Genomic DNA, 15,640 nt, shown 5'->3' on the forward strand with positions numbered 1-15,640 from the left:
AGAGTGTTGTTTATTTCATGATGTGTTTGAACTGGGGTGTCCTTTCGTGCACTTTACGCCCTATAATGTCCCATATATGCTCGATATGGATCAAATTAGGGCTATGATCGTGCAAAAGAAGATAAACCGAATACCATTGCAACAATGGATCTTTCTCCACCATGCTAATTTCCAACTTTGGCGAGCTCTGCACTATATTGGATACGGGCAACTGCTTGCCTGCTCGTAGGCAAATGTCCCTGAAATGGTGTTATCGCACGATAACCGGTAGGAATGAGCCGATCTCTATTAGTTCTTGTTTAAAGGCTGCTGTATGATTATCACTCTCTTTTTAGGATTGTATTGTTTGCAATGGTTTTCCTTCTGACAAACCTTCATTATGCTTGTTTTTCCCTAGAAGATGTTATAGGGGATCTTCTTGATCTCGGAAGGTCTTTAACATCGTGTGTTGCCTGATTTTTACTCTCACAACGACTTACAGTGGAATGGTGATGACTAACAATATGTGCAATTGCCACAGCGACATACCTGATTCTCTCATGCTGATTATCTGCCATCTTGCTGCAGTTATGAGTTGTGGATGACCAATTACAAGTTGTCAATCACATAAATTTATAAACTTGGTTATTTAAAGTGTTAAAAATAATGAGGATAAAAACATCTCTTTTGTTGTTTAAGAGTACAGTAGCTGTATGTGCAGATAAGAACTTATCGAATCGATATTTATTGATTAAAGTCAGGTGATATTTAAATAATGTTTAACTAGTTCTATTTCAACAAATTATATCACAAAAGAATAAAGAGTGTCTTTTTAATTTGAATTTCAATTTGGTGTTGCAATACTTTTTCCATGTGTATTGTTTATAATTTTCCAATATACACATGCATTAGGTGTAATCGAACACCTGTTTAAAACTTTTGATACACATATATAATGTTCATTGTAATCATATCTATGATAGTTTTTGTTTAGGACCTTAGAAATTTTCGCATTGAGATTAATTCCTATTTCTATCAAATTCAATGTTTCTGGTTTAGAATAAGAAGGGACGACCTGATAGATTCAGTGTACCAAATTTGATTACGAACTTGTCTACATTAAAGACGAGCAACGGCACAAGGTTTTCATTGTTGTTCTTCATCGGACTTGCATAATGGATAAAAAAAAAACTCTTTTCATTGCAACTTCAAGAAGCCCCAGAGGAGGATTTTTCCGAATTATTTGCTAGATTTATGCCATTTTAAGTCTCTATTGTGTACACCACAGACGTTTTGATATAAGTATTATTTATATCAAAATATCATGCATATTGTAATTTTTCAGATTTAACTCCACTATTTCCTTGTTAAATTCATAAAAGAGTTAAAGAATTTAGAGAAAAATATTTAAAGGGAAATACAAGAATTCACCAGTGTGTAAACGACAAATAATAGTGTACGAATTTGCTAAATAATTTTTATCGAAAAACAAAAAGCTACAGACAACAATCCGACCGAAAGAAAAACAACAAGCTCCAAGGAGTGTGTGTCGCTCACCTGATTCAGATTAGAAGAGTTTTGTAAGATTACAAAAATTTACCAACAAATTGTTAAAAATTTACTCTAAAGGACAATAAATCCTTTAGAGGTCAATTGACCATTTTGGTCAAGGTGACTTATTTGTAAATCTTACTTTGATGAACATTATTGCTATTTACAGTTCTACGATTTGTCTGAAAATTTCAGGACCGATAGATATTGACCTGATAAACAATAACCTATAAATGATTTGGTTGCAGATATCTAAATTTTAAACTAGATACTCAAATGTTGATTGTGGCCAAAAGTGGTTAAATTTGGCCCAGTTGTTTCAGAGGACGACAGACTATGGACGCTTAGTGACGAGAAAAGCTCACTCGGTCCCTTGAGCAAGGTGAGCTACAAAAGGAATATTATATTTGGTAATGGTCTCTTAAAAACATGCTTTGACATTTAGTCATTATTCTCAGGTTTTTTTTATTGTTACTTGCCATAAGTTACATTATTCCATTGTTTCAAATTATATTAAGTATCATAAATATTACTCATTTAGTTCTCACTACTTTATAGGGGTGGCTATCAAAAGCGGTTCTGTCAAAAAACGAGAGATCGACTGATATCGGATAAGAAAAGAGTCCAATCTGAATTACAAAGAATTGATATGGAAATTGAGGAAGTTGAAAATGAATTACAAAAGATCAATTCTATTTCAGACCATGAATAATGTCTAAAAATGAAAAAGAAGAATTGAACATAACTCACATGTTTGGAACTATATATGTGAATAATCAATATATTTGAATAATCATTTTAGATCTCTAGAAGACTTAATAAAATGACAACAGAAGATAGGAATGTGTGATTATAGTTATTTTTAATTGTCATCCATAGTACAGTATGTTTGATATTGAAACTGCAACATGTCCTCCTTACTGTAATACTATTACGTTTGGTCATTATAATTATTACATGTTCATTAAATATGTTGCATTTTGTGTTATTATAACAATTAAAATGAAAATATTTTTTTGTGATGCCATTAGAACACCTTCAATATAAAGGTACTATTTGATAACATTATAATAATTGCAATTTTAAGATAAATGTTAATTAAATGACTTTACAATATTTGATATTATAATTATTCGAGCGCCACTGATGACTGTTATGTAGACGAAACATCGCCTGTCGTTCACAATTTCAATATAAAGATAGTGCGGATCCAGAATTTGTCATTAATGGGGCCCATTGACTGCCCAAGAAGAGGCCCGCTCCGGGCAAGCTTCAGTGATTCCCATTATAATCAATCATATTCTTCCAAGAAAAGAGGGTCCGGTATGGAATTCAATCACTTTATATTAAAAAGAGTTGTTGTAATAGTATCATCCCCATTGATAAAATTCATTCATTTCCAATTGCATAAAAAATATAATTTTAGGATAATAGCCATACGTATAGGAGAGGTAAGTAATAATCTGATAGTATTTTTTTGTATTTCATAATTTCACAGAACAGGTAATATTATGTGGAAACAGGATCTAATTTAAGTTTTACTTGTCATTTGGTCAAATGATAAGATTCAGCACAATTTCCAAATATACGTTTGTTAAGTAAAAGATAATGTACCCTTGTGTTGATTCAGTGCTAAATATATGGAAATTTTATAGAAAATCTACATCACTTATCCTTATTCTCTCATATTTGGCAATTTGATGACTGATAGATATAGGATTATTGCATGCAGTGCTAGCATTGATTTCCTTAAAACAGGTTTTATTAATATAGTTATTGGTTAAGGTTCATCATAACAAACGGACAAATATGGCTGTATTTACATGCCAAAAATTACTCTGAGTACAGACTTACCTGTAAAGTTGGAAAAGTTTTAATGCCTAGCATCCACTAGATATAATAAAGTTAAATGCATTTTGTGTTTCAGAAAGATAAAATCTCTTTTGGATTTTGATGGGCATTTTTTTTCTTTCATGCAAAAGGTGTGAAAATTGACTAAGTTGTGGTACAACTATGAGATGCTCCCTCAGGTAAAAAACCGGTTTGTATTGTTTTCATTGTCCTTAATTGACATGGACACCAGGTATCTTCACAACTATAGGTGAGTTAAAGAGTTTATCTGAGTCAGTGAGTGGACAGTATCAAAGTAATTCAGATGTTTGTTTATGTTTGCACCTTCTGCAAAAAGGAAAAAAATGCCCATCAAAAACCAACAAAGATTCTTTCTTTCGTAAACACAAAATGCATTTAACTGTTATATATCTAGTGGATGCTAGGCATTAAAACTTTCCAAACAGCACAGGTAAGGCTGTACACAGAGTAGTGTTTTAGGTGAAAATAAGGCCATATTTGTCCATTTGTTATGATGAACCTTAAAATATATAAAAATATATACCAATTCAAGTAAACCTTTTAAGGTGCGCTCGACTTTAGTGGCTCAGCAAGAGGTATTTTGGAATTTATAGGTTTGCTAGAACTTTTTGTAAAAAATAAACACCAGCACATCATAAAAAAGCAAGTGAGTAATCTATGTTTAAAATTTTGTAACACAAATCTCGATATTTAAAGTCATAAGAAACTGTGAACGTGGAAAAAGTCGGACTAACTTATGTATTTCTTATTTCGGACATTTAGACATGTTTCTTATATTATTCATAGTTACTGTTTAATCTTTCAGACGATTTCATTCAATGTCAAAGGACAATGTGCTTTGATTTGCGTTCTGAAAGATACTTCATGTGTGTCACTTTTTTAAATCTAAAACTGTGAGAAAAACTACAAAAGGAATATTATATTTGGTAATGGTCTCTTAAAAACATGCTTTGACATTTAGTCATTATTCTCAGGTTTTTTTTATTGTTACTTGCCATAAGTTACATTATTCCATTGTTTCAAATTATATTAAGTATCATAAATATTACTCATTTAGTTCTCACTACTTTATAGGGGTGGCTATCAAAAGCGGTTCTGTCAAAAAACGAGAGATCGACTGATATCGGATAAGAAAAGAGTCCAATCTGAATTACAAAGAATTGATATGGAAATTGAGGAAGTTGAAAATGAATTACAAAAGATCAATTCTATTTCAGACCATGAATAATGTCTAAAAATGAAAAAGAAGAATTGAACATAACTCACATGTTTGGAACTATATATGTGAATAATCAATATATTTGAATAATCATTTTAGATCTCTAGAAGACTTAATAAAATGACAACAGAAGATAGGAATGTGTGATTATAGTTATTTTTAATTGTCATCCATAGTACAGTATGTTTGATATTGAAACTGCAACATGTCCTCCTTACTGTAATACTATTACGTTTGGTCATTATAATTATTACATGTTCATTAAATATGTTGCATTTTGTGTTATTATAACAATTAAAATGTAAATATTTTTTTGTGATGCCATTAGAACACCTTCAATATAAAGGTACTATTTGATAACATTATAATAATTGCAATTTTAAGATAAATGTTAATTAAATGACTTTACAATATTTGATATTATAATTATTCGAGCGCCACTGATGACTGTTATGTAGACGAAACATCGCCTGTCGTTCACAATTTCAATATAAAGATAGTGCGGATCCAGAATTTGTCATTAATGGGGCCCATTGACTGCCCAAGAAGAGGCCCGCTCCGGGCAAGCTTCAGTGATTCCCATTATAATCAATCATATTCTTCCAAGAAAAGAGGGTCCGGTATGGAATTCAATCACTTTATATTAAAAAGAGTTGTTGTAATAGTATCATCCCCATTGATAAAATTCATTCATTTCCAATTGCATAAAAAATATAATTTTAGGATAATAGCCATACGTATAGGAGAGGTAAGTAATAATCTGATAGTATTTTTTTGTATTTCATAATTTCACAGAACAGGTAATATTATGTGGAAACAGGATCTAATTTAAGTTTTACTTGTCATTTGGTCAAATGATAAGATTCAGCACAATTTCCAAATATACGTTTGTTAAGTAAAAGATAATGTACCCTTGTGTTGATTCAGTGCTAAATATATGGAAATTTTATAGAAAATCTACATCACTTATCCTTATTCTCTCATATTTGGCAATTTGATGACTGATAGATATAGGATTATTGCATGCAGTGCTAGCATTGATTTCCTTAAAACAGGTTTTATTAATATAGTTATTGGTTAAGGTTCATCATAACAAACGGACAAATATGGCTGTATTTACATGCCAAAAATTACTCTGAGTACAGACTTACCTGTAAAGTTGGAAAAGTTTTAATGCCTAGCATCCACTAGATATAATAAAGTTAAATGCATTTTGTGTTTCAGAAAGATAAAATCTCTTTTGGATTTTGATGGGCATTTTTTTTCTTTCATGCAAAAGGTGTGAAAATTGACTAAGTTGTGGTACAACTATGAGATGCTCCCTCAGGTAAAAAACCGGTTTGTATTGTTTTCATTGTCCTTAATTGACATGGACACCAGGTATCTTCACAACTATAGGTGAGTTAAAGAGTTTATCTGAGTCAGTGAGTGGACAGTATCAAAGTAATTCAGATGTTTGTTTATGTTTGCACCTTCTGCAAAAAGGAAAAAAATGCCCATCAAAAACCAACAAAGATTCTTTCTTTCGTAAACACAAAATGCATTTAACTGTTATATATCTAGTGGATGCTAGGCATTAAAACTTTCCAAACAGCACAGGTAAGGCTGTACACAGAGTAGTGTTTTAGGTGAAAATAAGGCCATATTTGTCCATTTGTTATGATGAACCTTAAAATATATAAAAATATATACCAATTCAAGTAAACCTTTTAAGGTGCGCTCGACTTTAGTGGCTCAGCAAGAGGTATTTTGGAATTTATAGGTTTGCTAGAACTTTTTGTAAAAAATAAACACCAGCACATCATAAAAAAGCAAGTGAGTAATCTATGTTTAAAATTTTGTAACACAAATCTCGATATTTAAAGTCATAAGAAACTGTGAACGTGGAAAAAGTCGGACTAACTTATGTATTTCTTATTTCGGACATTTAGACATGTTTCTTATATTATTCATAGTTACTGTTTAATCTTTCAGACGATTTCATTCAATGTCAAAGGACAATGTGCTTTGATTTGCGTTCTGAAAGATACTTCATGTGTGTCACTTTTTTAAATCTAAAACTGTGAGAAAAACTAACTTGAACAGTAAAGAGCCCCCTCCCTGAAATTCTTTAAGCAAGGATGATAAATAAATGAGCCTGTAATTCAGTGGTTGTCGTTTGTTTATGTGTTGCATATTTGTTTTTCGTTCATTAATTTTTTTATATAAATGAGGCCGTTAGTTTTCTCGTTTGAATTTTTTTACATTGTCTTTTCAGGCCCTTTTATAGCTGACTATGCGGTATGGGCTTTGCTCTTTGTTGAATGCCGTACAGTGACCTATAGTTGTTAATGACTGTGTCATTTTGGTCTCTTGTGGACAGTTGTCTCATTGGCAATCATACCACATCTTCTTTTTTATATAGAATACACCCGCGAAATCGCGGGCAATCAGAGTGTGGTTGAAAGTATTGTAGTGTTTTTTTAAAGATTTAATGACTGAAGAATTTCAGAAAAGGTATCAAAAGTTATAGGTACTTGAAGACAGTTGATTGTTTTTCTTTAAACGCCTCATCTTTTTTCCCGAAGTTCCAAATTTTTTGTTTTTTATTTATTTCAATATAAACATATTACGTTTAGTATATTATAAACATTCATTACTATAAATAAAGTGTGTTTGCTTTTTGGTCCGTGTATATCTGCGTCCATTCGTTTTTCGTTTTGAAATATCAAAAACAAAAAACAAAAAACGAAAGTGTTTTCATTTTCCATTTTTGATTTCATAAAAACCAAAATGAAAAACGAAAGTGTTTTCATTTTTCGTTTTTGATTTCTTAAAAACCAAAACGAAAAACGAAAGTGTTTTCATTTTTCGTTTTTGATTTCTTAAAAACCGAAATGAAAAACAAAAGTGTTTTCGTTTTTCGTTTTTGATTTCTTAAAAACCGAAATGAAAAACAAAAGTGTTATCGTTTTTCGTTTTTGATTTCACAAACAAAAAACGGAAAACAAAAGTATTTTCATTTTTCATTTTTGATTTCACAAAAACAAAAAACGAAAAACGAAAGTGTATTTATGTTATCTTTCCAACACAGTTTAATTGTCATTCAAAAAATGACAATGTTGTCATTTGTCATTCATTTAAAGGTCGTTAAAGTATACATGCACAGCGGTTGTCAGATCAATACTACTTTAATCGAAGATAATGTAGACGGATGCAAAAGTCTTTATCAATCTAAACAATAAGGGTGCGTGATCTTTACTTTTAAGTTTGGAGAGGTTAATCTAAGATGATAACATTAAAGCGTAACTAGCCTCTTTTACAAATAAAGCAAACTATATATTGTTGTCGAGGGAAGGGCTCAAGGACTCCAGAAGAACTGGAAAAAATGATACAAAATCTTTCACACCCTTTCTTAATCTAAAGCGCAAGTTTTAATTTATCTATTTTATTATGTTCTGGTCTCGGAGCAAAATATATAGATACAGTGTAAGACTTTTAGTATTTACATGTATGAACAATATCAAAAGACATATGTAGGATGATGAAAAAAATAATGTAATCCACAAAGTCAAGTGTGTGGCTATTGTTAGTTTAAACATATTTATTAATAGTGGATTGGAAATTTTCTCACCGAAACGGTGATCGAACCAGGAACTTATGTTTTTGTATAGTCCGATGCACTAACCTATGTTACTTTTGTATAATGAGGATCAATGGTCTAGTTCCTCGTTGTAGACCCTCCAGCTCCTTTCAAGATGAAGAACAGGCATAAAAGCCCTGTTCATTAATAATTTGTATTTTTTCTATATATTGTGTGCGATTTTGTCCCGCGTGTACATTTACTCCACATCTCTTTATTTTCTATTTCGGACCTAGACACGGCTCAATGCTAGTTTAGACCTCCAATGTTAAAGGTCATATGTTTTTTTTAAATTATTTGATGCCGTGGGATTGGGATTTTTAGCTTTAATGTAAACCATGTCAGGTTTTTAACTTGTATTTACAGCAAAGATAGCCAGTTTTGTGTTCTGTAATATACTGTAACAGTTTAATTTTACTTGTCCGGTCGCACCGGAACTTCTCAAAACATCTTCCGAACAATATCTGGACGTCGGTTTCGTGGGCATGTACAATTGCTAAACCACACATGAACGTTCTTTAGTCTTCGTAGATCTATTCCAACTTGAAGTCTTTTTGAGTTTACGACAAGCAGAATATGATATTTTATACCATTAAATATTGAAGCCATAGTCATGAAGATCGATTACTTGATTGATGTTCCGTTAACGTAGCTGCAGAACAAAAACGCGAGAGCTACTTTTGAATATTACTACAATTTTAAGTAGTTTTCCACTCACAAACACAATAATATTTTCAACATTTATTAAAATATTTTTTTTATACACTTTTTAACTTTTATGTTGTTTTAAAATATTAATTTGACTTGAATTTGGGATCCCGCTAACATGTTTAACCCCGCCACATTCAAAATGTATGTGCCTGTCCCAAGTCAGGAGCCTGTAATTCAGTGGTTGTCGTTTGTTTATGTGTTACATTTTTGTTTTTCGTTCAATTTTTGTGCATAAATAAATTAGTTTTCTTGTTTGAATTGTTTTACATTGTCATTTCGGAGCCTTTTATATCAGACTATGCGGTATGGGCTTTGCTCATTGTTGAATGCCGTACGATGACCTATAGTTGATAATTTCTGTGTTATGATGGTCTCTTGTGGAGAGTTGTTTCATTGACAATCATACCACATCTTCGTTTTTATATTTATATAGTATATTAAATAAACATGTATATACCAAGCTAAGTCAGTTTATATCTTGTTTTTCGTCTGACTATACAAAAGGCGAGGAGAGCTACTTGATAGATCAGGTTGACTGATAAGCTGTCTATATAAAGTAATGGGACAATGCATGGCATGAAGACATCACCAAATCACCGTATGCAATACTCAAAAAGACATCCAGAGCTTACCATATAGTCATCAACTACCCACCAACAGGCCGTGAGCTTTGGTTGGCTCTTCATTCAAATCCAAGAGCACAGCAAAATGTCAAAATATTCTATTCAAACTGGGTGACCTGGGAGAAAAACATTGAATTTTTCAAAGAAACACACACACCCCTCAACTTTTAATAAGGAGATTTGGTATTAATGCAAATGAGTCAACTATCCAACAAAGTTCAAATGTAGTGGGTGTAAGCAATTATATATAGGCAACCATATAATCTTCAACAATGAGATAAACATACGGTATTGTCGGCTACAATAGTCCATGAATTGAAAAATATGAAACAGTTCAATTGAGAAAAATAACAGCCTATTTTAAAACAACATGAATTACGACGAAAAACACATATAAAAGACATCAACAAACGAAAACCATTGAACTACATGCTCCTGAGTTGGAGCAGGCACATGCAATATATTGTGGCATTTAACATGCTTGTAAACAGCCGGGACAGTTTTGTTACAGCACAGCATAAGAACAAACTATACAAATCAGTGGAAAAGGGCTTAACGTATGAGAAAGGTCTAACAAAAACACATACCGAATGTGGCAGGGTATTTTTACCTCGTTTTCAAACAATCAAAATACTGAAGTACTGAACATCGAATGACTGCAAGTTCATTTGGATTGTCACAAGCACTTGTCTCAGAAAACAAATCACATCTCTATACTTGAAAGTGAAGTTAATGTACAGATATATTTTTTTTGAAACTCAGTACACATATTCTATATCATATGATCTTTTTAATTTCAATGCCAACTATAGAGTTCTGACCCTCAATTCCATGGTCCACTAGACATGGAAAATGATAGTGCGAGTGGGGCATTTATGTGGTATGGACACATTCTTATTCAAATACTTTATTAAAGAAGTCAGTAAATTTACTACAGATAACACTACATTTGTAAATAAGACGAACTAATCTAATCAAAATGTATATCTCTGATTTCGTAATACTTATGTGTATGAGAAAATTAATATATATATTAATTTTAATAAGATTGTTGAACGAACGCGTTCAATCTTAGGATTTTATTCTTGTCAATTTTTCCAACCGAGCAGAGCGAGTCGAAAACAATTAAATAGACGTCTTTCAAGCCAAAGTTAATATGTTTGCTATACACACATATGATTTTATTAAACTTGGTTATCAATTGTTAATCAAAAATACAGTCCTAGATAATAAAAAATCATGAAATATTTGGTCTAGTAATAAAAAAATCACACAAAAAACAGTAGTTGTCGTTTGTTGATGTCGTTCTCGCTTCTCGTTTTTTAGCTCAACTGGCCCGAAGTGTCAAGTGAGCTTTTCTTATATCTTGGTGTCCGTCGTCCGTCGTCGTAACTTTTACAAAAATCTTCTCCTCTGAAACTACTGAGCCAAATTCAACCAAACTTAGCCACCATCATCATTGGGATATCTAGTATAACAAATGTGTCCGGTGACCTTGCCAACTAAACAAGATGGTCGCCATGGATAAAAATAGAACATAGGAGTAAAATGAAGATTTTGGCTTATATCTCAGAAATCAAAGCATTAAGAGCAAATCTGACATGGGTAGAATTGTTTATTAGGTCATTATCTATCTGCCCTGAAATTTTTAGATGAATCAGACAATCTGTTGTTATGTTGCTGCCCCTGAATTGGTGATTTTAAGAAAATTTTGCAGCTTTTGGTTATTTTCTTGAATATTATTATAGATAGAGATAAACTGTAAACATCAATAATGTACAGCAAAGTAAGACCTACAAATAAGTCAACATGACGAAAATGGTCAATTGACCCCTTAAGGAGTAATTGCCCTTTATAGTCAATTTTTAACAATTTTTATAAATTTGTACATTTTTACAAAATATTTTCCACTGAAACTACTAGGCTAAGTTCATTATAGATAGAGATAATTGTAAGCATCAACAATGTTTTGTAGAGTAAGATCTACGAACACATCACCATCACCAAAAACACATAGACCAAGGTGAGCGACACAGGCTCTTCAGAGCCTCTAGTTACATATAGAGTTTAGACCTTTGGTTTTCCCGTTTGAATGGTTTTACACTAGTCATTTTGGAGGATCCTTATAACTTGCTATTCGGTGTGAGCCAAGGATTCGTGTTGAAGAGGGTACTTTAACCTATAATAGTTTTCTTCTACACGCTGTGACTTGGATGGAGAGTTGTCTCATTGGCACTCATACCATGCACATCTTCTTATATCTATATATTCTTTCGATATTTTTGATTGGGGTCTGGAGCTGGCATGTCAGTTACTGCTAGTAGTTCTTTGTTAATTTATGAATCATATTCGTTTTGTGTAGTTTCTTTTGTTTACTATTTTGTCATCGGACTCGGATTTCTTTTAAACTGAGTTTCTCTGTGCATATTGTTGTGTGTTTGTTTATTCTACAAGCTAGATATAATTGTATAGCGGGAGGGTTGAGATCTAACAAAGCATGTTTAGCCTGTCCCAAGATAGTAGACTCTGATCTTTGTTAGTTTTTTTATGTTTTTTTTTGTCCAAGTTAAGTGTGACGTCCATTTTCACATTACTAGTATATATTTTTATTTAGAGACCAGCTGAAGCCCGGATTTTCTCGTTGTGTTGAAGATTCATTGGTGGCCTTCGGCTGTGCTCTTTGGTTAGGCTGACTGTTGTTTCTTTGACACATTATGTATTTCCATTCTCAATTTTATTGATTGATCAATTGATTGATTGATTGATTGATTGATTCATTCATTGATTGATTGATTGATTGATCATTTTACTACAAGCAAAAGTCATGATCATTTGAGAATCCTTATTTGTATTGTAGTGTTAATTTCACAAATGAAACTCGTCATTAATGTTTGTCTTAATATTAAATTTCTTTGTAAACTCTAAAATTACACTCTGATTATAATAAGACAAGCAAGAATAAAAAAAATTATTTGGCCTTCAATGTCTCGACCTTTTTTAATGTGAGTAACTTCATTGTTCACTTAGATTTCGATTTTGATTGTTTTTGCATGTTTCCATAATAGATTTCCGGTAATTGTTCTGCATAAAACCCTATGGGAAAGCACATTAACTAAATTTTCCAAACGTTTATTGGAACCTAATGTTTTGGCAAGGTGTTGCAACCTGTAATGTAAAAAAGTTACAGCCGATTGCACTGAGTGTGTAGGCAAATGTAGCCTATCCTTGGTTAGCTTGCTTGTATTATTAGGTTAGGTAAACTACCCTCCTTTAAGAGTAGACTAGTTCGACAAATAACCAACCAATCTGTCTGTAGGACTAGGCTCCTTCTATAGGAGGGTGGTATACCTTACCTAGTTACTTCATAGTTCAGCTAACAAACAAGCGATCCAAAGATATTACCTTTGTCTACACACTCAATGTAATCGGCTGTAATGAAAATGCGGAGTTTGTGAGACCAGGCTCAAGCAACCAGTCGGTAGCAGTCAGTTTTCAAATATATAAAAAACAAATATTGCATAAGACTCAAACGTACTTAAAATGTTTTTATTAATATATAACCACTATATCATCAGTTTTTAAAATATAATTAATCAGTCAAAGACACTTTCAATAAATTTTAAAATTTCATTTCTGGTTTATTTAAGAATTGAATGCTTTTTTTGTTACTTCATTGAGGTGTAAAGCGATGACCGAAAAACATTTTGTATGAAAAGCGGAAGCGCTTCATTCTGAAAATGTACGCACGGTCAACGCTTTTACTACCCTATGAAGTTACAAAAAGAAGCATTCAATATCTATAATTACATGTTTTAGCTAGGATCATGAAAACACGATTTTTATCAAATTTTTATTAAATTCACCTTTGCACTTTATTGTGGGACCTCGTGTCATCATGAATAATGATTTTCGTTGTGTAATGTAACATGAGATGTGCAGTTAGCCAATCAGAATAACAAATTATAATGAAACATACATCTTATGTTATTATTAGTTATATAAAGCAAAAATCAATCGCTTTCGATATATTACACAGCGTACTGCCCGCTTTACATTTTTAAAAAAAGTCAACACTTGGAGTGTTTATAGAATCGTAAATAATTATGATTTTTTTTTAATGATGGCAAAATTGCACTATTGAGTGAAATAGCTTTCCTTATTATCGGCATCCTGTCAAATAGTTCATGAAAAGTAATAATAATTCTGCATTAAAAGAAAAGAAAGTTGCACTCGTGCTTTAATTTTTTTTTGCCACACAAAACTGTTTTTACAAAACATTCTACCTCTGAACTAGTGGATTTCGCTTAAATATGACTGGACAAAAGGTTTATTTTTTGTATTCAAAGTATGGTGGGCAAGTAAATTATTTATTAGCTTAAAAAAGATTGATCCGTGCTATAAATTAACTTGTAATTTTGATCAAGTAGGCCCTAGATCTCTAGCTTACGTTCTCACCTAGAGCAGATACAAGTATTGCCGCAGATTTTTTTTATTAACTGTCTGGTAAGGGTTTTTGTAGGGTATACGACCTCAACTTTAGACTTACTTTAGAAAAAAACTCAGCAGAACAACACCCTGGATTTTTCTACTGTAGACCCCAGCTACCCAGCTTCCCTTTGCACCTAGTGAGGACAATTTTTATTACATTTTCGGTAAGGATGGGGTTCGGTGTTCGACCCCAACTTTGGACCTATCTTTGAAAAAAAAATAAGCTAAACAGCAACCTTGATTTTTTTTCTCCAGCAGACATCAGCTACCAAGCTCCCCTTTACACATTGTTCGGACAGAAGTATTTCCGTAGACATTTGTTTATTAACTTTTATGTAATGATGGAGTAGGGTGGGTAACTGCCGTCCACTTGAATTTTTTTTACAGGGACTCCAATGTGGTGTGGTCTATGCAGAACAATTACCGGAAATCTATGGTAGTTTGCAAAATAATAGTCTTTTTTTTATAATGTGATATGTAAAATGTTGGTAAATAATGAAAGCATGCTTCTGAATTAATAGACATAGAAATAAAGAGAAACCATATGATAACCAATAGCAATCTCCCAGAGACAAACTAACGTTCATTAAGGCAACTAGTATGATGGTCTGGATTCGGGGTTCTTAATTTCTGTATTCTTTGATATTTTATGCCATATTTCTCTATTCTTTATACTTTTTGACAATTATTCTCTTATCATTACATTTTAAAACCATTCTTCTAGCTATTTTAATTATTTCTTGGTCCATTGTCTCTATTATTTATATTGTTTGTCCACTATTCTCAATTCCATAATCCCCCATCAACGACCTCTAGTTAATGTCACCTTATAGTCTTCACAAATAAGCAAAATTAATACCTTATAGGCTCCTAATGACAAACCAATTTAATATCCCAGTTTGAATTGTGAAATTGCGGAAATTTTGAAAATTAAATCAAGCAAAATACATTATCGTCCTCGTAGTTCGTAAAATACTGGCAGATGGATCTTGGTCATCAATTCTAATAATCTTGGATCGACCTTTCTAAACTTAAATTTTTTAAGAAAATAAAGTTCACGCATCCATATTGTTCCGATTGCTAAAGACTTTTGCATCCGTCGACATTATCTTCGATTAAAGTAGTATTGATCTGACAACCGCTGTGCATGTATACTTTAACGACCGTTAAATGAATGACAAATGACAACATTGTCATTTTTTAAATGACAATTAAACTGTGTTGGAAAGATAACATAAATACACTTTCGTTTTTCGTTTTTTGTTTTTGTGAAATCAAAAATGAAAAATGAAAACACTTTCATTTTTCGATTTTAGTTTTTGAGAAATCAAAATTGAAAAATGAAAATACTTTTGTTTTCGTTTTTTGTTTGTGAAATCAAAAACGAAAAACGAAAACACTTTTGTTTTTCATTTTAATTTTTAAGAAATCAAAAACGAAAAATGAAAACACTTTCGTTTTTCGTTTGGTTTTTAAGAAATCAAAAACGAAAAATGAAAACACTTTCGTTTTTTATTTTGGCTTTTATGAAATCAAAAACGAAAAATGAAAAGACTTTCGTTTTTTGTTTTTTGT

At 31.9% G+C, this 15,640-nt stretch overlaps 1 protein-coding gene across 1 annotated transcript in view; it reads left to right on the plus strand.

Moving 5' to 3' along the window:
- LOC139500078 (uncharacterized) overlaps positions 1-2,371 on the plus strand; it is a 254,646-nt gene extending 252,275 nt beyond the window's left edge. The window contains exon 7 of the mRNA XM_071288815.1: positions 2,089-2,371. Within this exon, the coding sequence (XP_071144916.1) occupies positions 2,089-2,242 (154 nt within the window). The 3' untranslated portion in view covers positions 2,243-2,371. The remainder of the gene's footprint in view (positions 1-2,088) is intronic.
- Positions 2,372-15,640: the final 13,269 nt, after the last annotated feature.

This window comes from Mytilus edulis, chromosome 13, assembly GCF_963676685.1.
Source record: "Mytilus edulis chromosome 13, xbMytEdul2.2, whole genome shotgun sequence".
NCBI lineage: Eukaryota > Metazoa > Mollusca > Bivalvia > Mytilida > Mytilidae > Mytilus > Mytilus edulis.